The sequence below is a fragment of the Corythoichthys intestinalis genome, chromosome 12 (assembly GCF_030265065.1).
Source record: "Corythoichthys intestinalis isolate RoL2023-P3 chromosome 12, ASM3026506v1, whole genome shotgun sequence".
NCBI lineage: Eukaryota > Metazoa > Chordata > Actinopteri > Syngnathiformes > Syngnathidae > Corythoichthys > Corythoichthys intestinalis.
Window position 1 is genome coordinate 10,574,891 of NC_080406.1, and position 25,044 is coordinate 10,599,934.

Genomic DNA, 25,044 nt, shown 5'->3' on the forward strand with positions numbered 1-25,044 from the left:
ATGGCGCGCTACTAGTTTATTTTTGAGTGAAAATTTTACAAATTTTATTAAAATGAAAACATTAAGAGGGGTTTTAATATAAAATTTCTATAACTTGTACTAACATTTTTCTTTTAAGAACTACAAGTCTTTCTATCCATGGATCGCTTTAACAGAATGTTAATAATGTTAATGCCATCTTGTTAATTTATTGTTATAATAAACAAATACAGTCCTGATGTACCGCATGTTGAATATATATATCCATCTTGTGTCTTATCTTTCCATTCCAACAATAATTTACAGAAAAATATGGCATATTATATAGATGGTTTGAATTGCGATTAATTGCGATTAATTACGATTAATTAATTTTTAAGCTGTAATTAACTTGATTAAAAATTTTAATCGTTTGACAGCCCTAATATATATATATATATATATATATATATATATATATATATATATATATATATATATATATATACATATATACACATATATACACATATATATATATATATATATATATATATATATATATACATCTCTCTCTCTCTCTCTCTCTCTTTCTATATATATATGTATATATATATGTATATACATAGGGAGATGAGCTGTCCTGAGCTGATCACGTGAGTGCAGGCAGTGAGTACACTGGTGTTGCTTTTTAAAGTTAACGATGATTGACAGCAGTTAAAGTTTGATCTTGCCACAGAAATGAATTTCAAAGCGCCGCATGCGTCAATCATTGTTTAACTTGTTAAACAGTTGCTGTGGCAATTCATTGTGTGTAAGTGAGCAGCTTGAGCAGATTTGAGTGGACTTACTCAATGAAGCATTTCATAAAGCCATGCATTTTTCTGCTTTTTTCTTGTTTAAAAATAATTCAGTGGGACAGTAACATCTTTTAAACTCATAATTATTACGTTTGAAGTGCTTAAAATCCATTTATTGATATTTATATATACATACATATATATATATATATATATATATATATATATATATACATTATAATTTGGGAGAATATATATACATACATAAAAGTTTGGTGAAAAAACAGGTCTATTTTTCCTTTCCAGTGCTAAATCTGAATATATACATTGAACACTTTTGAATAATTTTTTTGGGGGTGGGACGCTACTTCACGGTTTTTCACTTATCGCGGCGGGTTTTGGTCCCTGCTAAAAACAAGGGATCACTGTAATTTAATTAATAAATTGCCGAGGTATCGGATCGGTATATGGTATCGACAGATCCTCAAAATCTAGTGACTTGGACTCAGATGGCAAAATATATAATCGGGACAACCCTATGTTCATTTCTTTGAGACACAGGTGGGTAAGATCCGCAAGACGGCAGCTCGAAGGAGGGAGTACCACATTCTCTTCATGGTGCTGACGACAGCTGCGTGCTACCTACTGTGTTGGATGCCCTATGGCGTGGTGGCCATGATGGCAACATTTGGTCCACCTAACATCATCAGTCCCGTAGCCAGCGTGGTGCCATCCCTACTGGCCAAGAGCAGCACTGTTATCAACCCGCTGATCTACATTCTTATGAACAAACAGGTCAGTCAACAAAGAATACTTAGACATGTACAATGTTTATTTACATTGTTTAAAAAAGCGATATCTTAAATCATACAAATTCAAATATTGAATCAAGTGCAATTAGAAGACAATGTGCGGACCAGTCAACGAGAACACCCTATAAGGCTGTTAGGAGTGAAGGTGGTGTTGCTTCATTCCTTATTCTGCATCAAAATGAGATGTTATCACAGGCAGTGAGGTGCACAGTCCCTTAAATTTCACCTGTCATATAAAAAGTTAACTCGCCGAGATGTCATTTGAAAAAAAAAAAAAAAAGGAAATTGGCACAAGCAAAATGGGTTAACATTTAAAAAAAGAAATGCAGTCTTTGAAATGCTACTAGGGTAAGTCAGAGCTTCCCCGCAGCCAGACTAAATTGGCCTCTCCACAAGCATGCACATGGCCCCAACGGAGCAGAAGGAGCCTCTCACGACATGTACCACGTTAGCAGTTTCTATTTGCGGCAAGGTAAAGAACAGACAGTTTGAGGACTTCATGCATGCCATTGTGCTCTCCTGTATGAACATATGTACAGTAAACGCAATGGTTTTTCAGTGTGTCACAGTCACAAGAAATGGAATCGACAACAACAGCAATGTTCAAAATGTTCACCTTTAGCAATTTAATTAGAAAACCTTGATTTTCCCTCAACTATTAAAAAGCACTTACACTCTGATTAAAAACAATGTTAGCACTCTTATTGGCACCAAGAGTGCCAGTAATGGTTTTAATTGGTTGCTAAGAACTCCACTTTAGTCAGAAAAGTTAGCTACAAAGGTTTTTTTTTTTTTAAACTGTGTGTTATGTACTAAACTTATGTATGCGTGCCACTACGCTGACGAGGCCGAAGCGGCCCGTGTACCTTTCGGCCATTCGTTTTCATTCAAACTTTGGAAAACAGAAAATGAGCCAGATTCCAATTTTTTTTGGTTTTAATGTGTGTTAATAAAAAACGAGAAATGAATCGTCTCGCGATTCTTGATTAAGAACTGGTAATTCAATGAGAGGAGGAAAGAGAGCCTTAATCTGTTTTTCCGGTCGAAAAACATAATACGCCCAATACGTGTTGCTAATACTACTGTTGCTAATAATTGCTAATACTTGCTAATACGATAGGGTGACCATATTTTGATTTCCAAAAAAGAGGACACCTGGCCACTGAAATTTTACTCAAACTTCACTCAAAGATGCCTATATAACTTTAATATATTTAAAGTGTGCCTCCTCCGTCTGGATAGAAAAATTCAGTTTTATTTAAAAAAAATATATATATATATATAGCTACAGTGGGGCAAATAAGTATTTAGTCGACCACCAATTGGGCAAGTTCTACTACTTGAAAAGATTAGAGAGGCTTGTAATTGTCAACATGGGTAAACCTCAACCACGAGAGACAGAATGTGGGGAAAAAAACAGAAAATCACATTGTTTGATTTTTTAAGAATTTATTTCCAAATTAGAGTGGAAAATAAGTATTTGGTCACCTACAAACAAGCAAGATTTCTGGCTTTTAAAGAGGTCTAACTTCTTCTAACGAGGTCTAACGAGGCTCCACTCGTTACCTGTATTAATGGCACCTGTTTTAACTCATTATTGGTATAAAAGACACCTGTCCACAACCTCAGTCAGTCACACTCCAAACTCCACTATGGCCAAGACCAAAGAGCTGTCGAAGGACACTAGAGAAAAAAATTGTAGACCTGCAACAGGCTGGGAAGACTGAATCTGCAGTAGGTACAACGGTTGGTGTAAAGAAATCAACTGTGGGAGCAATTATTAGAAAATGGAAGACATACAAGACCACTGATAATCTCCCTCAATCTGGGGCTCCATGCAAGATCTCATCCCGTGGCGTCAAAATGATAACAAGAACGGTGAGCAAAAATCCCCGAACCACACGGGGGGACCTAGTCAATGACCTACAGAGAGCTGGGACCACAGTAACAAAGGCTACTATCAGTAGCACAATGCGCCGCCAAGGACTCAAATCCTGCACTGCCAGACGTGTCCCGCTGCTGAAGCCAGTACACGTCCAGGGCCGTCTGCGGTTCGCTACAGAGCAATTGGATGATCCAGAAGAGGACTGGGAGAATGTGTTATGGTCAGATGAAACCAAAATAGACCTTTTGGTAGAAACACAGGTTCTCGTGTTTGGAAGAGAAAGAATACTGAATTGCATCCGAAGAACACCATACCCATTGTGAAGCATGGGGGTGGAAACATGATGCTTTGGGGCTGTTTTTCTGCAAAGGGACCAGGACGACTGATCTGTGTAAAGAAAACAATGAATAAGGCCATGTATCGAGAGATTTTGAGTGAAAATCTCCTTCCATCAGCAAGGACATTGAAGATGAGACGTGGCTGGGTCTTTCAGCATGAAGCATTTCAAGGTCCTGAAGTGGCCTAGCCAGTCTCCAGATCTCAACCCCATAGAAAATCTGTGGAGGGAGTTGAAAGTCTGTGTTGCCCAACGACAGCCCCAAAACATCACTGCACTATAGGAGATCTGCATGGGGGAATGGGTCAAAATGCCAGCAACAGTGTGTGGAAAGCTTGTGAAAAGTTACAGAAAACGTTTGGCCTCCGTTATTGCCAACAAAGGGGACATAACAAAGTATTGAGACGAACTTTTGGTATTGACCAAATACTTATTTTCCACCATGATTAGCAAATAAATTCTTTAAAAATCAAACAATGTGATTTTCTCTCATGGTTGAGGTTTACCCATGTTGACAATTACAGGCCTCTCTAATATTTTTAAGTGGGAGAACTTGCACAATTAAATAAAAATAAGATAAATAAATAAATGAATAAAATAAAATTAAATACTTATTTGCCCCACTGTATATAGTAGCTATATAACCAAAGACACAAATTTAAATTCTCAAAAGGCTTTATTATTTCTAAAAAAAAAAAAAAATCGAGAAAAAAAAAAAACAAAACAAAAAACTGGAATTAAATAATGATAAATAATAATATAATTGAAATGTACTCCAGTCAATATACAGTACATACACAGTAGACTATGTGCCAACTAAACATTTTTATAAATTACTATCACGGAAATTGTCGTCGACAAATTGTTATTCTTATTCAATGTTCTAGATTGCACACAAACAATAACCGAAATGAACTGACAAATGATTCAACCAGCATGTTTCCAAACGCAGCAGTTTAAAACTACATTTCCCATAAGGCCTAGCACGGCTTAGCTCACCGACAGCTAAACTATTAGCATGCACCGGTAGCCAAGGTAAGATCAAACATTGCTATAAAAGTTTACAATCCCAAACGGGCTTTCACAGATCACGCCAGTGATTTGATTATATACGGATTGATCTTAATAAAAGTCTTAACAACTGGGCAAGCTGTCTTGGAACACGTCCCAGGCAGCACAATACTGGAGTATTCAGTGCAAAGCGTCAGTCAATTTCAACACATGCTAATTGGTCCCGTGAAAAATAATGAAAATTGGACATTTTCAATACTTTATAAAACCCCGCCGGACGCCCCGAGCAGGATGTGAAAAGTGGAACATGTCCTGGCAAAAGAAGACTTTTGGCTAACCTATAATAAGGTTATTTTGAGGCACAGAAGATGGATGTAATGATACCCACATTTATAGAGAAGTAGGATGGAGTCGTACGTTTTTTTTCTTGATGGCAAATGTGTAACCCTGAAGTTGTAGGGCCAAATTGGCATGAAAAGTGTTCCGTTAGATATGAACTTTTTCACCATTAAATCAGCATGGCCATCCAAAGCCAGTGTTCTAAGTGGAGTACCAATGCTAATTATTAGCACCAAGGGGTGACATGACCATGCTGCAGATGTTTAATACATTGGTACCTCTACATACAAAGTTATTTCGTTTCAGCACCTTGTTTGTAAGTCGAAATGGTCGTATGTCGAGCAGGATTCTCCCTTTAGAATACATTATAATTTCATTAATTCGTTCCACAGCCCAAAAACCTACACTAAATCCTTAATAAATACTGCTGGTACTATTGCAAATAGCAACTACACAGAGCAAAACAAATAAGATATGAATAAAAATCGGAATTTGATAATAGCAATAATAATAATAATAAAACCTGTAATAATGTAACGATCGGGTTCTAATGTGGCAGATGTATTTTGCGTAGTGTCTGACTTGACAAAGTGAGAGAGGACTTTTTACTTTCACTTTTTATGTTCTATTGAAGACGTCAGCTGCAGTGGACAGTAGGTATGTTGTGTTACACAAGTTCTGAAATAAATGATTAAAAAACTGGCGATTTCTTTGGCGATGTTACAATAATAATAATTGTCACGAGAGATGTCGATCCGATCACGTCATTTTCAAAGTATCGGAATCGGCAAAAAAAATATCGGACATGCCTTTTTTTAATATATATATTTTTTTTAATTAAATCATTTTCTAATTGTATTTAACGTTACAGACATAATGTGTTACACTCTTCCCGAGTCTTTAGTTTAAGCTTAAGATAAAGGTTATCAAATTTATCGCATTAACGGCCAGAATTAATATTTTTTACATTTATCACGTTACAATATTTAACGCAATTAACGCATGCGCTGCACGACCCACTCACGCATTGTCGTGTTCAATCTATAATGATGCCGTTTTGCTCATATAGTATATAGAGCTAAAAGGCAGCGTAAAATGAGTAGAGTGAATTTTGACAGCATTTGGAGCCTTTTTTTAAATGGCTAGAGCCTTACAATCCCTCTCCCGTCACTTAGAATCATCATGGGAAGCAATGTGGGGAAGAAAGGTAGTAGTTGATCTTTTTCTTAACACCCTATGTTATTTCCCAAAGCAGAAAAGATATATCAATTGGTACCACGACGCACAGTCATGGTTGCACTTCCCATCATGCATTTGAGCACAAGTTAAATGGCTACAGTATCATTTACTGAAAGCTCAACAAATACACTAGATAGCAATATTTAGTCACAATATACAAAGTCACATTCATCCTTTAATAATTACAAGTCTTTCTATCCGTGGATCCCGCTCACAGAAAGAATGTTAATAATGTAAATGCCATCTTGAAGATTTATTGTCATAATAAACAAATACAGTACTTATGTACTGTATGTTGAATGTATATATTCGTCCGAGTTTTATTAATTTTTTTCTTAATGCATTGCCAAAATGTATATGATCGGGAAAAATTATCGGGAATGATTGGAATTGAATCGGGAGAACGGAGAACGGAGGCGGACCACCGAGATCGTAGACATTTTACGGCCTGATTGTCGAGCCAGTTCACGGACGCGCACACCACCAACTTTTTCCTTTTTTTTTTACCACCTGCACTAACATTGTTGGAACCCATGTTGATTTCTCTCACAAATCTGCCGTGCGTCCGTTTTGCGGGAAAACAAACTGCAGCGCTGTCATAAATCGTCGTATATAGAGCATGTCGTTGGAAGTGGAAACAAATGGCGAGTCAAATTTTATGTTGGATGTCGAAAAGATCGTGTATCGAAGCGATCGTATGTTGAGGTACCACTGTATTCATTTATAAGAAGAAAAAGAACATCGTTTTCCGGGTCATGGGTCATTGTAAAAGCTAACTTGGAGGAAAACAAATAATGGGCAAATTTTGTTTTTCGACTTCAGTTCAATAAACTGTTATTGGAAAAACAGATTAAGGCTTGTTTTCCGTAATTGTATCACCAGTTTTTAATTAGGAAACGGGAGACGATTCGTTTCTCGTTTTTTGTTAGCACACATTAAATAGTGCTGCAGCGATTAATTGATTAACTCGAGTAGTTCGATTTTTTTTAAAAAAAAAAATGTTTTTTTTTTTTGTTGCTGTTTCAAGGATTCGTTCAGAGCGCCATTGTAATGGTATGTTTTGAAAGTGTTTGCATTTACTTTTATTGAGTTGGATGTATACAATGCCCTCTAGTGTCAACAGTGAATATGACATAACTCATCCAACATGGCGGGATGAACTAATATGATTATTTATGCATTTGTGTTTTATTTGAGGTTTATTTAGCAGTTTTTTGTGAGAATGTGTTTGAATAATTGAGAGCATTGTTAAAAAAAAAACGTTAGCCTTTTATAGCATTTAAGCTAGTGGACTTTTTCTATGCAAGTTAACCAATTGTTTTGTTGTTGTCTAGTTTCTCGTTTTTTCTTTATACATATTGAGGCTAAGCTTAGTTAAATTTATTTTTAAAAGCATTTATTGCTCTGGTGAAATGAAAGTGCAATTCTGCATAGTTTGAAAAACACTCAGAAATATTATTGTGTATTCGCATTTAATGCTCTTTTGAAAAGCGCAATCTTAGCAAATCTTTGTTTTACATCTCCTAACATTTTTTTGCTGGAATCAATTAAATGTTCCTAATCCGATTCCTCGATTTTTCTAACTAACTAATTGATAAATGAATCGATTACTTAAATAATCGATGGCTGCAGCCGTACATTAAAACAACAACAACAAAACACAGAATTGGGCTCATTTTCAATTTTTTTTCTTTTCCAACATTAGAAGGAAACATGAATGGCAGAAAGATACACGGACCCAAAGCCCCATAGCCCCCGTTGACAAAAATGCAACACCTCATTCATCACCCCCCTCTGAAAAAACACTGGCCTTACAAGGCCACTACAGTAAAATTGGTTCAGAACCAATGTGCTACTACCAATGTGCTCTTAAAGCACTTGAGATCGACATTGATGTACACAAAACTGACATTTCATGGTGTCCTTCATCAGATGGCAAACTAGTCGAAAGTGAATCAAGTAGCACCAAATCAATACATATTGACTTAATTTTAACAACCAATTAATCCATCCATTTTTATCCCTTTCCCGAGCCAGAATTACTGAAATCCAAGTATGGATTCATCATATATTGTATCAATGTGATGCAGTACCTTCATGTTTCAAGTATTTGCAGGGCATGCCTCTACATGGTTATGTATTGTAAACAGTCTCACTTCTTATATTGCAAGACCGAGAATCACAGCACAAGATTTGATTTACACATCCCCCAGACCGTACGCTAAAATTCTTAACTGAAAGGCCACCAAATATATGAATATTTATTTAAGAGCTCCAGCTGTATTTTCTTAAAGTCGTCCAGGGGCTAGTAGCTATGACAACAAATTATATTTATGTATTACTGCATCTTTTTTCTGTAATTATATTATGTATGGCATCATAGTATGCACTTTGAATCAAATGTTGCAAATAATTTATAATGCACATTAGGAGTGGGAACCTCTGGTTACCTTACGATGCAATTTACGATACAATGCTCACTATAACGATTATCTCACGATATTATGATACAAAAATTATCGATACAAGTAGTCCCCGGGTTACGACTGACCCGACTTGCGCGATTTCGAAAATTTTTTTTAAATATTGACTTTTGTTTTGCGATGCATGCTTTTATTTTGGCAAGAACTGTAGAGCAGGTAGTACTTCCGCGCGCGATAGCATTTACACACCCGCCCACCCCACACACGGCAGTTGTGGGGGTTCCATGAGGAAGCAACCGAGTGAAGAGGTGACAGCCTGCGCGCATAAATGTTGCTTGTGAAGCATTCAGAGGCGACGGCTGTATACTGTATAACCCCTTTTGTACTGATTATTGTGCATTTTCAATTGTGGTCGAATACTTAGGGCGAGTTTATGGGATTTTTTTTTTTTGATGACGTGCGGACACTAACTGATACATGCTAATCGCTTGTTATTGCTGTATCAGCAGCTACGTATAAAAACTAGGGCTGTCAAAATTATCGCGTTAACGGGCGGTAATTAGTTTTTTTTTAAATTAATCACGTTAAAATATTTGACGCATTTAACACACATGCCCCGCTCAAACAGATTAAAATGACAGGACACTGTCATGTTCACTTGTTACTTGTAGGGTTGTTCCGATCATGTTTTTTTGCTCCCGATCCGATCCCGATCGTTTTAGTTTGAGTATCTGCCGATCCCGATATTTCCCGATCCGATTGCTTTTTTTTTTTTTGCTCCCGATTCAATTCCAATCATTCCCGATAATGTTTCCCGATCATATACATTTTGGCAATGCATTAAGAAAAAAATGAATAAAACTCGGATGAATATATACATTCAACATACAGTACATAGGTACTGTATTTGTTTATTATGACAATAAATCCTCAAGATGGCATTTACATTATTAACATTCTTTCAGTGAGAGGGATCCACGGATAGAAAGACTTGTAATTCTTAAAGGATAAATGTGACTTTGTATATTGTGACTAAATATTGCCATCTAGTGTATTTGTTGAGCTTTCAGTAAATGATACTGCAGCCATTTAACTGTTCTGCCCAAATGCATGATGGGAAGAGCAACCATGACTGTGCGTAGTGGCACCAATTGATATATATTCTCTGCGTTGGGAAATAACATAGGGTGTTAAGAAAAAGATCAATTACTACCTTTCTTCCCCACATTGTTTCTCCCGATATTTCTAATTGTTGAGAGAGGGATTGTAAGGCTTTAGCCAATTAAAATAAGGCTCCAAATACTGCCAAAATTGACTTTACTCATTTTATGCTGCCTTTTAGCTCTATATACGTGTACGGCGCCTTTATAGATTGAACGCGACAATGCGTGAGTGGGTCTGCAGCGCATGCGTTAATTGCGTTAATATTTTAATGTGATTAATTTTTAAAAAATTAATTACCGCCGTTAACGCGATAAATTTGATAGCCCTTCTTTAGGCCAAAACTAAAAACTCTGGATGAGTGTAAGAAATTTTGTCTGTAACGTTAAATACAATTAGAAAACGATTTAATTAAAAAATATACAGTATATAATTAAAAAAAAGGCATGTCCGATATATTTTTGCCGATTCCGATACTTTGAAAATGACGTGATCGGACCCGATTGATCGGGATGACATCTTTAGTTACTTGTGTTTTTTGGTGTTTTGTCGCCCTCTGCTGGCGCTTGGGTGCGACTGATTTTATGGGTTTCAGCACCATGAGCATTGTGTAATTATTGACTTCAACAATGGCGAGCTAGTTGTTTATTTTTTGTTAGAAAATTTTACAAGTTTTATTAAACAAAAACGTTAGGAGGGGTTTTAGTATAAAATTTCTATAACTTGTACTAACATTTAACTTTTAAGAACTACAAGTCTTTCTATCCATGGATCGCTTTAACAGAATGTTAATAATGTTAATGCCATCTTGTTGATTTATTGTTATAATAAACAAATACAGTACTTATGTACCGTATGTTGAATGTATATATCCGTCTTGTGTCTTATCTTTCTATTCCAACAATAATTTACATAAAAATATGGCATATTTTATAGATGGTTTGAATTGCGATTAATTACGATTAATTAATTATTAAGCTGTAATTAACTCGATTAAAAATTTTAATCGTTTGACAGCCCTAATAAAAACAAATTTGAATTGCTATTATTGAAGATGAGACTGATTTAATTTCATAGGATTTAATCTTCATTCTGCAAGTGTTGATGTCATGAGCAGCTGGATAGTCAGCAAACCGGACGTTTGACATCGTTATTTCGGAGCTTAGATCACTGCTAAGCTAGGATTTAGCGTCATCGTTTGGCGAGGAGAGTACAATGACATATAATACATGTTTCTGGATAGGTTTTTTTTTTTTAGAGGGTGTTTTGAGGTATTTTAAAGGGTTAATTCCGACTTGCACGGAAATCCGGGTTACATCGCCAGTGCAGAAACGGAACACTTTCGTTAACCACGGACTACCTGTACATACGTCAGGAAATCATTCTACAATATACAATATATTGATTTTTGGTCACTTTTCTATTGATTTTGGGGCATTTTTGGGTCATTTCCTGTTGATTTAGTTGCATTTACGGATCACGTCCTGTTGATTTAAGGTTACTGAACAGGAATTGGCCAGGGAATGTCCCCAAACGAATACAGTACCCAGATAGCAGACTGACATTGAATACATGTTGATTTTCAATCAAAATCATCAGTATGGTTGACATAGAAATTTTCGACATCAAGTGACGTTGAAAGAACGCTGTTCTATGGTATGTCAGGCAATGGTTGGGTTAACATTGTTTTATTGTTGATGAACTAATGACAAATAGTTGATTCATGATTGACCGGGAAATACGATTGAAAAGTCATTGAAATATGGATGAGCGGGCGTTGTGGTCGAAAACATAACATTGATTTAACGTTGTTCCAATATTATTAGTAGGGTTGTTCCGATCATGTTTTTTTGCTCCCCATCCGATCGTTTTAGTTTAAGTATCTGCCGACCCCCATATTTCCCAATCCGATTGCTTTTTTTTGCTCCCGATTCAATCCCAATCATTCCCGATAATTTTTCCCGATCGTATACATTTTGGCAATGCATTAAGAAAAAAATGAATAAAACTCGGACGAATATATACATTCAACATACAGTACATAAGTACTGTATTTGTTTATTATGACAATAAATCCTCAAGATGGCATTTACATTATTAACATTCTTTCTGTGAGCGGGATCCACGGATAGAAAGACTTGTAATTCTTAAAGGATAAATGTGACTTTGTATATTGTGACTAAATATTGCCATCTAGTGTATTTGTTGAGCTTTCAGTAAATGATACTGAAGGCCATGCCCAAATGCATGATGGGAAGTGGAACCATGACTGTGCGTAGTGCTACCATCTGATATATCTTCTCTGCGTTGGGTTATAACATAAGGTGTTAAGAAAAAGATCAATTTCTATCTTGCTTCCCCACATTGCTTCCCATGATATTTCTAATCGTAGGGAGAGGGATTGTAAGGCTTTAGCCAATTAAAAAAAGGCTCCAAAGGCTGCCAAAATTCACTCTACTCATTTTACGCTGCCTTTTATCTCTCTATATAGGTAAAACAGCGCCATTACCGATTGAGCGCGACATTGCTTGAGTGGGTCGTGCAGCGCATGCATTAATTGCATTAAATATTTTAACGTGATACATTTTTAGTGCTACCAACTGATATATCTTCTCTGCGTTGGGAAATATCATAAGGTGTTAAGAAAAAGATCAATTGCTACCTTGCTTCCCCACATTGCTTCCCATGATATTTCTAATCGTAGGGAGAGGGATTGTAAGGCTTTAGCCAATTAAAAAAAGGCTCCAAAGGCTGCCAAAATTCACTCTACTCATTTTACGCTGCCTTTTATCTCTCTATATAGGTAAAACGGCGCCATTACAGATTGAGCGCGACATTGCGTGAGTGGGTCGTGCAGCGCATGCATTAATTGCGTTAAATATTTTAACGTGATACATTTTTTTAAAAATTAAGTACCGCCGTTATTGGGATAAATTTGATAACCCTAACTTAAGCCTAAACTAAAGACTCTGGATAAGTGTGACATATTATGTCTGTAACGTTAAATACAATGAGAAAACGATTTAATTAAAAAAATATATTTATATAAAAAAAAAGACATGGCCGCTATTTTTTTGCCGATTCCGATATTGAAAATGACGTGATCGGACCCGATCGATCGGGACATCTCTAATTATTAGTAATCGAAATGACATTTAGGTTTTGTAAGGATTTCAATGTTGAGACAACATTAACTGAGGGTGCAAAAGTGACGTTGATTCGACGATATAAGATCGACAGCAGAATGTTGATCCAACATCTTTTCAACGTCAGTCTGCTATCTGGGTAGGAAGTGACTCAAAATCAACAGGAAGTGATCTAAAAATGCTCTAAAATTAACATAAACTGCCTCATAAATGCCCCCAAAACCGGGAAGACTAGCTGTGAGTGCTATGTTTCAGTGCCATTGACAGTGCTGCACGTCCAATCTATCTTACCCTCCCAGTCAAAATGGATTGGACGTCGAGAGCCGTCTATGGACACTACTGTATTTCAGTGGAAGATGTTAATAGCAGCCTGTTGGTTACTTTATTTTTTTTTATTGTTTTTAAATTTCTTTTCACCGTTTTAAAACGATATATCGATTCTTGGCAGGAGCATATCGATAACCTATTGGGATACAAAATATCGTGATACATCACCATTCCGATATATTGTCCCACCCCTAATGCACATATTATACATTACAAGACACATGTCATTTAAAACGAAGTGAGGGGCTATTGTCGGGCAAAATGGCAAGAAAGGAGGCAGACTATATGGTGTTTGAACATAGAACATGAATGGAAACCATTGAGGTAACTGCAATTGTAATCCCAAGACATTACAACACTATCTTGACCTCAAATTCGATTACAACGAGCAGAATCTTGCAAGTCACATTTTCTTCTAATACAAGTCAATCTAAAAAACTGTTGTGATCTGGTAGATGCGACCGTTTTTATTAGCAATGAGTGTATGTGTATGAAAATAATAAAAAACTAAGGTTGTTGCAGTTAAGAGGCCACTACTTCATAAAAACAGTATTTTATACCGCTAGTAGTGAGACACTCATGAGACTCATCTATTTACTTCCAAAGCCATCATCTTACATTTAATATAAAACTCACATGACAGCACTTCTTTTAACAACATTGGCTCAGGAGCATTTTGTAATAATAGGCATTGTTTTGTCTTTTAAAAAAATCGTATAGGCAAGACAAATGCTGCCCATTAGAGAGCAAAAAGGAGGAAAGTAGAAAAACATAATAAATCAAATCTCCTCAGGCAGAGTCGACGCAAATCTGGGGGGGTTTACTGGATCACATTCCTTGTTGTTGATGGCGACTGCTGTTCAATGTTTGAGGATTCACCGGCAGAAATAAATGAGCTTCCCACAGCTCTGTGACAATGGAATTTAAGCCCGCCGTTGCCCGCGAGCTGCAATCATGAAATACTTTGTTGTGAGGCTCGCCTCTGGAACACACAGCTGTTAAAGGTTACATTCAATTACGAGAGATAGCAGACAGCAGCCTGGGTTACTGCATTCGGGAAGTAAACCAGCCCAAGGCAATGTGTAGACAGGGTTCAATTATGTACCTACTGTACCTGTTCACATACCTACCCTTTCTGTCCTACCTGATATTCTTCTTATCTACTGTTGCACTAGCTAAACAACTAATATAAAGTGTGTTGGAGGAGTTCTAGAATCCTAACTTTCCCTTCACACTTTACCAGCCTTTTCTGCCACACCTTAATGCACTCTAAGAAGCATTATTACAGGATTCTGTTCCATCAGGGCCACCTTGAATGCCATCTATGTCTTCAAAATAGGCCTCCCTGATGACCTCCTCAGAAAGTCTTAAAAAAAACAGCTATGTTGGCTGAGTAAGGAGGCTTTCTTCAGTATGGCGATGTTCTTTGCCAGGAACTCCAAAACACTTGGGGAAATGAGACCCATTGCTTTTTCTTTTAGATGCAACCAAATCTCACCAGCAACTATTCTCTCCCTTTCTCACCGGCTAAAGGAAGGAAAAGCCAAAGGATGTCCACTCATAAGGATTTGCGATCGGAAAAAAGTGTAACATTTGCGAATAGGTGATAAAGCAGATCAAGAAGGCAAAATATCACAAATTTGCCAACAGGTAGTTGATAAGAATCCTGCTTTACCTAGCCACTCTCCTAGCCTACCCTAATCTATTTATCTACAGTAGTTTTCTAAACCACTGTAACCAACTTCAGTAATATTTTATGGAGCTAGAACAGTTTATAATGAACACACATAGAAATTTTCAATGTACACAAACATTTGAGACGAAACTAGAGCTGTCCCGACTAGTCGACATAGTCGACGTCATCGATGATGTAAATCGAGCACAACATCTCGTCGACGGTTAATGAAGGGTTAAAAAAAATATATGCGTGGAAAGTTCAGAATGTTGGACGCTTGGTATGCAAGCGGGGAAAGCGGCACAAAGCCAAAAAAGCGCACCAGAGAGTCCAAAACATTGACTTACTTTTAAAGAAACAAAGGAGGGTACACTCGTGTTCTGTCTCTTCAATGCCAAGCTTGGCTGCAAGTGGGCCGTGAATGATAACGACAGGAGATTGTAAGTCCATCTAACTAACTAATGACATGTTTTATTAAAGTTGCTAAGCCTGTCGCGATATGCAATGAGTCCATTTATCGCATGGTAAATAAAAATGAGGGCGGTCATTTTCACGGCTGCGTTTTATCGCTGCGCGCGCGTGGATGCTGATGGCATATGAGACTCCAGATCTTTTCTCTCATCAAGTTCAGACATACAAAATAAGAAAACACATCTATATTAAACACTATATACGTTAGCATTGCTACACTGAGGTGAATGGGGAAAAAAGATGACCTACTTTAGCTGGCTATAAAACAGGCAGCCTTCTCCAAAACTTGCAGTTAAAAGGTAACACTTCCAACATGAAAAATCACTGGTTAACAGCATTTGCAAAAGGAACAAAAATCTATTACTGACACCACATGCAATCACAAAAAGTGTTTGTTTGTTTTTTTTTTGGCGGAGTGTAAAGCTTAATTTAGCGGTTTAGCGAACGTACTTCCGGTGAACATTTCAAAATAAAAGCATGTTCGTCATATAAATAACGATTTCTGGAGATAATCCCACATACTTCAGATTCTACACTACGAATACCTTTAAAATGACACCCTTTATGAAAAGTCTGATTGGCAATGAATAGTTATTATAATGCTATTATATATATAGTACTACAGTATACTATAATATTAATGCTAGGTATTTTTTTTAAAGAATTGCTTTGAATCATTTTGGAAAGGTGAAGTCAGTGTTCTGAATCTGTTTACATTCCATTCTTTTGCACAAGTTAATTCTATCAGCATTTGAAGTCATTGTTTATTTGTGATTTATTATTGTTATATATCTGTTTATTTGTACTTCAATTAAGAATTTAAGTGTTCCAAAATGTTTTTGTGAATTGATAAGCGTCAACAAAAATGTCATTGCTAAATTAGTAAAAAAAATAATAATTAAAAAAAATTATAAAATTAGTCGACTAATTGTAAAAATAGTCGGCTGACTAATCGGGAGAAAATTTGTCGTTTGGGACAGCCCTAGACGAAACACACACACATTTTCGATGTACCATCACAGCTACAGTGGTATGAAAAAGTGTTTGAACCTTGTTGAATTTCTCATATTTCTGCATAAAATCACCATCAATTGTTATCTGATCTTTGTCAAAATCACACAGATAAAAAACAGTGTCTGCTTCAATTAAAACTACCCAAATATTTATAGGTTTTCATATTTTAATGAGGATAGTATGCAAACAATGACATAAAGGGAAAAAAAGAAGTAAACCATCACATTTAATATTTTGTGCCCCCTCCCCCTTTGACAGCAATAACTTCAATTAGACTCATTCTGTAGCTGCAGATCAGTCTGGCACATCGATCAGGACTAATCTTGGCCCATTCATCTCAACAAAACTGCTGATCTTCAGTCAGACTCCTGGCATGTCTGGCATGAATCACTTTCTTTAGGTCATGCCAAAGCATCTCAATGGGGTTCAAGTCTGGACTTTGACTTGGCCACTCCAGAATGTGTATTTTGTTCTTCTGAAATCATTCTGAAGTTGATTTAATTCTGTTTTGGATAATTGTCTTGTTGCAGCATCCATCCTCTTTTTAGCTTCAACTGTCTGACAGGTTTTCCTGCAAAACATCCTGATAAACTTTTGAATTCATTCTTCCATTAATGATTGCAAGTTGTCCAGGCCCAGAGGTAGCAAAACAACCCCAAATCGTGATGCTCCCTCCACCATTCTTCACAGTGGGGATGAGGTGTTGATGTTGGTGAGCTGTTCCATTTGTCTTTCAGACATGACGTTGTGTGTTACTCCCAAACAATTCAACTTTGTTTTCACCAGTCCACAAAATATTTTGCCAAAACTTCTGTGGAGTGTCCTGGTGCCTTTTTGCGAACATTAAACGAGCAAGAATGTCATTTTTACACAGCATTGGATTCCTCAGTTGAGTCCCCCCATGAACACCCTTCTTGGCCATAGTTGTACATAGAGTTAATATGTGCACAGAGATATTGGACGGTGCCAGTGATTTATGTAAGTCTTTAGTAGACACTCTAGGGTTCTTTTCTACCTTTCTGAGTATCCTGCACTGAACTCTTGGCATCATCTTTGGTAGACGGCCACTCCTTAGGAGAGAAGCAACTGTGCCAAACTCTCTCCATTTGTAGACAACTTCTCTGACTGTCGATTGATGAACATCCAGACTTTTGGAATTGGTTTTGTATCCTTTCTCAGCTATATACAAATCAACAATCCCTGATCGCAGGTCTTCAGGCAGGTATATGCAAATCAATCCCTGATTGCAGGTCTTCAGGCAACTCTTTTGACCGAGCCATGATGCGCATAAGACAATGCTTCTCATCAAGACAATACTTACCAGATGTGTGTTTTATAGAGGGCAGGGCAGTTTTAAACCACTCATTAGTGATTGGGTACACACCTGACTTAAATTGTTTGGTTTCAATTGCTCTTTAGGTTTCCTTAGGCAGATGGTTCACTTACTCCCCCCCTTCTGTCATTGTTTGCATGCTATCTTCATTAAAATAAGAAAACCAATAAAATGTTTGGGTGGTTTTAGTTAAAGCAGTGTTTTTACATCTGTGTGATTTTGACAAAGATCAGATCACATTTGATGATGACTTCAAGCAGAAATGTGAGGAATTCCAAAAGGTTGAGATACTTTTTCATACCACTGTAGCACCATTGACTCGCGCTAGCTTAGCCACTCCGGAGCCCTGCAACCAACAAATAACTAACAAACTAAGCAAAATTTATTAAAACCAACTCCATCGCGCAAGACAATTCACACACACATTTGATGTGTGTGTTTGTGTATTTCATGTCAGATATGTTTATAAATCCTAGTGTGTGTGTGTGTGTGTGTGTTTTATGTCAGATGTGTTTATAAATCCCATAATGTATGTGTTTTGTATTAGATGTGTTTGTGCGTTTTGTGTCAAATGCGTGTGTACATCGGTGTTGTCACTAACGCGTTACTAAATAACGCGCGATTGTATTCTGATTACTTTCTGTCACGAACGATCTAATGCGTTCATTTGTCCAAACCAGTAATCTGATTAAAGTTAGTTTCCTTTGTGTTAGTGCGTTACTATTTTGTTATTGCTTCATAATGTATGTACAATGAAAATATTGTAGTCATGTACGAAGAGCATTTTAGAAAATGTTAAAAGGTTTCCGCTACGCGTTCGTTTCCACGGTAACCGTTCATAGTTACTTTCTGTTTTGGTCTCGAGTCACACGTGTTAAGTGTTTTGGGACTGAGAAAGGCGAGAGGGTGCACGTTCGAGCCCCGCGCAGCCACCTGTTGAGATGTTGTTCTGTGTGTGCCCATGAATGTACTTGAGTATTTTTCCTTCATTCTGGAGGGTTCCAGCGATAGGTGATCCGTTTCGTAGCTTCGTCGTAGCGGCGGCGGGTAGTGATTCGCTTCTCGCCAAGTCGGCGAGCATTGTTTACATCATATTTGTATTGCACATTTATGCCATGAAGTGACATGTTCGTTTAGCATCTCTGGAATGTGTTGTAAGTCAAACTGAGTGTAAAATGCTTAGTTGCCGCCACATTTTGTGGCCAAATGGACTAACCCGGAGTTTAGAATTTTTGACATTAGGTTTAATCTTCAAGTTAGCTGGGGTTTAATTAGTCGGTGGAGTTGTTTTTAACAAATTCCATGCAGTTTGTCGGTTATTTATTAGTTTCAGGGCTCCGGAGTGGCTAAGCTAGTGTGAGTCAATGGTGGTTGAAATCAACTCCATTGAATATTTTTTTCAAGTAATCTATAACAACACTGGTGTACATCGAAAATGTGCATGTGTACATTATGAGACTGTTCTAGCTCCATAACATTTAGTATAAACAAAGTCGATTCTATTTTCTCTCAACAAGGAACAACCGTTCAGCAAAAGCAGCACACATAGTGGTTGTCAAAGAATATGTGGGCGATTCTATTTTTTGCCCTTGTAAGCTATGCCCAGTTATATTCCGTAAACGAGAAAAATGCTTTATTTGATGACCATTGTCCTTTCAGACCCAAGGACGCTCAAACGGGAACTGTGCTTCCCACTATAAACATACTCAATAGTCCAATAAAATGTCATTATTCATTATGAAAAAAATCAATAAGAAGGACATACATTTGGTGAAGGAAGGCCAGCAGGAAAACTGCAAGGTCTTTCACTAAATAGCCCGTAAAATTGAGGGAGACAGAACTAGGTGGGGTGGCTTTTCCGACACCGAATATCAACACCCCACAGGGATGACGTCGAATCTGGTACTGTCTTAAGTAGTTTAGTAAGTAAGTAAGACATTTTACATCAAATAAAATCTTGAAAATTCCCTAAGAACTCGTTAAAACCTGTGGCTACGCTAAGTCAGCCCCATAGCTAACATGGCTCAGCTAAAGCAGATATGTCTTTTTCAACGCTGTCACGGGTATCTTTTCTTCAGCAGCCTGTAGTCCCAAAGAACATCTCGATGAAAACAAGTTCCCAGCAAAGCCTCTATGTTGAGCCCCCAACAACCCTGAAGTGCAATGGCTTGTGTTTTCATCCATCTAATCAGAAACTGTAAGCCTTCGCCGCCATCCGTTACAGCCTCCACATCTCCAGTGGCTTTATTGCACCACGCCCTTATTGTGCCCAGAATAGGTCAGAGTTACATAATGTGAGCTCAGGCTACGTCAACACTAGGACGGATAATTTTTTTGCCTTGTGTATTCGGACAATATTTTAGACCTGTCGGCACAACGTTTAAGGTGCGTTTAAAACGCCCGGGACGCCTGCATTTGCATGCGCAAAAAGGAGCAACCTTGTGTGTGATGTCATCATCTACGTGGGTAACCTCTGAACCGGAAGGTTATCATTTTTCGGCATTGTTCGATGACATATTCAAGCGTAAGATTTAAAAGCGCGTTCACTTTTAAAAGGAAGAATAGGAAAGCCACATCTGTACCATGTTTACGATGCCATAATGCCACACAAAAAATGGCGATGGGGCGCTCTGTGATGTCACTTCCTTTGTATCTCATTACTATACAGATACGTCGTCTATATTAGGCAGCCGGTCCGAAGTTTATGAAATTACACTGCCCCCTACTCCGTGTAATAAAATCTCCGGACAAGAGCTACATTAGTGTAACCGACATGCCTTATCGTCTAACTAATGTTCTGGCCATTATCCATCCTAGGTTAGACTTAGCCTCAGTGAGTCAGCTTTCAAATGTCACAGTTGAAGGTGCGGAAGCCTGGGAGTGTGACCCGACCCTTCCTACGCAGGTCGCCCTCTGTGCCGCTGTTGATCCGCTGAATGAGCCTCTTCTCGTACAAAAGTGGGTGGTAGGAGCCCAGAGTGCACGCCTCGTCGAAATGACGCTGGTAGTAATGACACAGGTCGGTCTTCCTCATCGAGGGGATGAACTCATATACGTGCACCTGCTCACACAGCGCCATCATCAGGGCGATTCCTGCAGGGAGAGGAAATTTCCAGGTCAAAATTAATCAGCCCTGGAAACTGAAAATGAAAGTGAAATACTGCAAAGACATTTTTTCAAACAATCTAACGCAGGGGTGTCCAAACTTTTTGCAAAGGGGGCCAGATTTGGCACAGTAAAAATGTGGGGGGGCGACCTTGGCTGACGTCCTTTATGTAGAACAATATATTGAAGCAAATTTTAGCAAGGCATTCCGTGTGTCACATTTGCTGTATTTATTTTTATTTTTATGAATAATTTCCACAATCTCGCAATAGCCTTTGTGACGTTCTCTTTCAACTCTCAGGCTCTTGTGAAATACTGCTGCTGTAAAATTAAACTAGCTTCAAGTTGCTTGAACTTCTCGCTACTTCTCTTCTCTGTAATCTTGTCGTAAATGTCAGCGTGTCTTGTTTGGTAATATCGCCTCACATTGAACTCTTTAAAAACAGCGACTGTCCCTTTGCAAATAAGGCAGACACTGTTGTTGCGTATTTTACTGAAGAAATAATCCAATTTCCACCTATCCTTGAAGCGTCGGCCGTCGCAGTCAACTTTTTTTGTTGATTGTCGCCATTTTAGAAAATTGGGAATAAACGGTCACACGGGGTAATGTTGCTTAGAGTGCTGCTGCCTTTTAGTGGGTAAATGACGAGCAGCATTTAGTGTGTAAGCTACTTCATATGCTAGTAGCAGTACTGCTGACCAATTAAGTCTGTGTGCGGGCCAGACGTTATTGATTTTATGAGAGGCTGGGGGCCGGATGAAATTTGACCAAGGGCCGCATTTGGCCCCCGGGCCAGACTTTGGTCTAACCTAACGCTTCAACGGCCCCGGCACTACAACTTATGAACGGCTTTGTGTGAAGGTGGTCCGAGTTTTGCTGGCATAAATGTATCACGAAAGATTTTGTGCATTTGCGTTTGCATAGGGATTACACACTACCGTAAATTTGGCTTGAAATATTTACGTAAAATGAAGGACAACTGCCAGTTTTTTGCTTTAAACCAATAATTAACCAAAATTAAGCTATTTCTGGCAAAAAATTATATTTGTTAAATATCGCTATTGATCCTAAAAATATAGGTGATAATCTCTGCGTTCGGTGGTTTTTGTACATCCAGCATAAAATCTGAGAATTTTATAGCCATTTTAAGTTTTGTTATGCATGTATAAAAAAATAATCAGGAATTTATTATGGAATGACTTTGAATTTTTTTATGCCGCTGCTCATGGCTCATATAAAGTATGCCTAAGGGAGGTGCCTGTTTTGGTATTAGGTCGCTAGTGGCTTTGGTTTTGAAAACCTTTGTATTTTAGGTTTTTTTAATAGGCCCCCTACAGATCGGCCCGAGCCCCGTGTCCCTTCAACTGATAATGAACAGAGGTGTCGCGTCCCATTAGGCAAACCAGGCAATTCAGGCCGCCTAGGGCCCCCAGCCAGCAGGGGCCCCCAGAGGACCAACAGATTTAGCACACGCAGCTTTACTGCACTGTCGCAGCGACAAGTGCGACAGAGCCAGTGAAAGCCTTGTGTCTGAGTTCCCTGAAGGGGCCCCTTCACTCGCTCTACCCCCCCACACGTGGCTTTTTTTTAATTGGCGTGTATCCAAAATGAAGAGACGTTATCCTTCTGGAAGCGACAAAAGAAAAAAAAAAGCAGAAGAGGAGAAAAGGAAGCAAGACAGCGGTGAGTGTACTATGTTACTGTAGTTTTATGTCCTAATGTAGTAGAAGCCGGGCATTTTGAGTATCCTAAAAAGCGCTCTATGGGTAGAAGGCTTTATTACACTTTTATTAAATATGCTATTACTCCAAGTCCAACTGTCCCTCTTACTTGCACACGCTCGAAGGGCCCCATGTTGCTTGTTGCCTGGGGCCCCCGGGGACCCTTGCTACGCCCCTGATAATGAAGTCTATGGATGAAAACCGTTGGCCTATCGGTAACCCTGAAAAAAGGAATTCAAGTGATAATCGGTTATTTGTTAACAAGGGCTAATAATTCAGCAAATGATTATCAATTGCCAGGCAAGTTAGCACGACAGTCTGTTCATGGCATTTGGTTCCAATTAGGAGATGATGAAATCAGAGCTGACAAAGGCATTTTTGGTGCAGTTGCACTGCTTACACACTGTTTGATCGATACCCAATCCAATTTCTCAATGTTCTTGCTACAAGAAAAATGACCCGCAACCCCTTTTTATTAATTTATTTTTTGTTCATGCAGCGCCCCAAGTTACTTATGGGCTCTCCTCTTGGATAGATGCAGAAATCTCATTCGGGAACATGTTATAACATTCCTTTTGGTGAATGCAGCTTTGTCGATGGTCATCTGTTGTTAAATTGTGAGCCCTTTCCGATACAAATGTGATAAGTGCAAACGTCTGGAGGAAATAAGAGGTGGGCAAAAAAGTGTGCATGTTCAGCAAGACCTTTTTGAGTGAAAAAAAAAAAAAATGCAAAAAAAAAAAAAGAAGCTCAGGCAGGCTCAGCATGCTAACATCCATGCTGTGTTATCTGCCTAACATAAACACCACCAGTCTTTGCTGCCGCTTTCTGTTTATCATTTTGTCTCCTGGAATTGTTATTCTGCTCACAAGGTTTTGTCCTCTGATGTCTTTCTGAATCAAAGGCTCAATCCTTCCCCGGAAGTTTACCACCTCAAATATATTACAATGGAAATCATATTAAGTTTTCATTGACAGAATCAAAGGGGCACTGTGCTACTACAGCTAACAGTTCATATTTTTTTATATGCACTATCAACAAAAGCGATGAAATGGAAAATCTACAACTGTATAACACACAACCAGAAAATTGCCTTTCAAAAGTTGACTTTTTTTTTTTCATAGATTATACACACCCCTGATTTAGCGTATCCATGCTAAAAAATGGAAGTACCTTAATTTTCGGGCTATAAGGCGCACCTAACTGTAAGACGCCACCCATCGAATTTGACACGAAAACAACAGTTGTTAATAGATGAGAGCAGTGGTGTTACCAGGGTGCCAGGTGTGGGTGGGCATTTAGTAATTAGTCTTACCTGGGGGGGGGGGGGGGGGGGGGGCGACTACAATGCTCAAGTTGTCAAAATCCAGCGTAGGGCTACTGCACCTTTAAACATGTTTTGTTTTCTCCTTGAGATGACTGTTGTTGTGATTTGGTCTAAACAAATAAAATTTTATTTGATTTTATTTGACTTAGAACACATCCATAACTGAACAGTATGGACATGCAGGTGACAATGTTTTTTTTTAGGTAACCTATTGTGGTTCCTCGGTTTTATTATTATTATTATTATTATTAGAGATGTCCGATCACGTCATTTTCAAAGTATCGGAATCGGCAAAAAAATATCGGCCATGCCTTTTTTTAATATATATATATCTTTTTTTAAATTAAATCGTTTTCTATTTGTATTTAACGTTACAGACATAATATGTTACACTTATCCAGAGTCTTTAGTTTAGGCTTAAGGTAGGGTTATCAAATTTATCCCAATAACGGCGGTGATTAATTTTTTAAAAAATGTATCACGTTGAAATAGTTAACGCAATTAATGCATGCGCTGCACGACCCACTCACGCATTGTCGCGCTTCATCTGTAATGGCGCCGTTTTGCCATTATAGAGAGCTAAAAGGCAGCGTAAAATGAGTAGAGTGAATTTTGGCAACCATTGGAGCCTTATCTTAATCGGCTAAAGCCTTACAATACCTCTCACTATGATTAGAAATATCATGGGAAGCAATGTGGGGAAGCCTTTAATATCAATATTTGGAGTTTTACCGGAGGGTCTGTGGCTGCCTACTTGGGGGTGTAGGGTTATTGCATTTACCACCCTTTTGGCACGACGTTTGGTTCTTTTGAGGTGGAAGGAGGCTGCCCCACCCACAACATCGCATTGGATAAGGGATGTGCTGATGAACCTTAAAATCACATATATTCTTCGCGGTTCAGAAAAGAAATTTTTTTGTACATGGGGACCTTTTCTTTCATTCTTTGATAACACCGCT

The 25,044-nt window shown here is 38.1% G+C and overlaps 2 protein-coding genes across 3 annotated transcripts in view; one reads left to right on the forward strand and one right to left on the reverse strand.

The window, feature by feature from the left end:
* tmtops2b (teleost multiple tissue opsin 2b) overlaps positions 1-25,044 on the forward strand; it is a 103,970-nt gene that overhangs the window by 67,767 nt on the left and 11,159 nt on the right. Inside the window, exon 3 of one of the 2 annotated variants that reach the window (XM_057851665.1) lies at positions 1,314-1,553. In XM_057851665.1, coding sequence (XP_057707648.1) covers positions 1,314-1,553 — 240 coding nt within the window. The remainder of the gene's footprint in view (positions 1-1,313; positions 1,554-25,044) is intronic. The other variant, XM_057851666.1, reaches the window with a different exon arrangement.
* The window catches only part of st6gal2a (ST6 beta-galactosamide alpha-2,6-sialyltranferase 2a), a 138,437-nt gene continuing 130,608 nt past the window's right edge, over positions 17,216-25,044 (reverse strand). Inside the window, exon 7 of the mRNA XM_057851664.1 lies at positions 17,216-21,024. Coding sequence (XP_057707647.1) covers positions 20,777-21,024 — 248 coding nt within the window. The 3' untranslated portion in view covers positions 17,216-20,776. The remainder of the gene's footprint in view (positions 21,025-25,044) is intronic.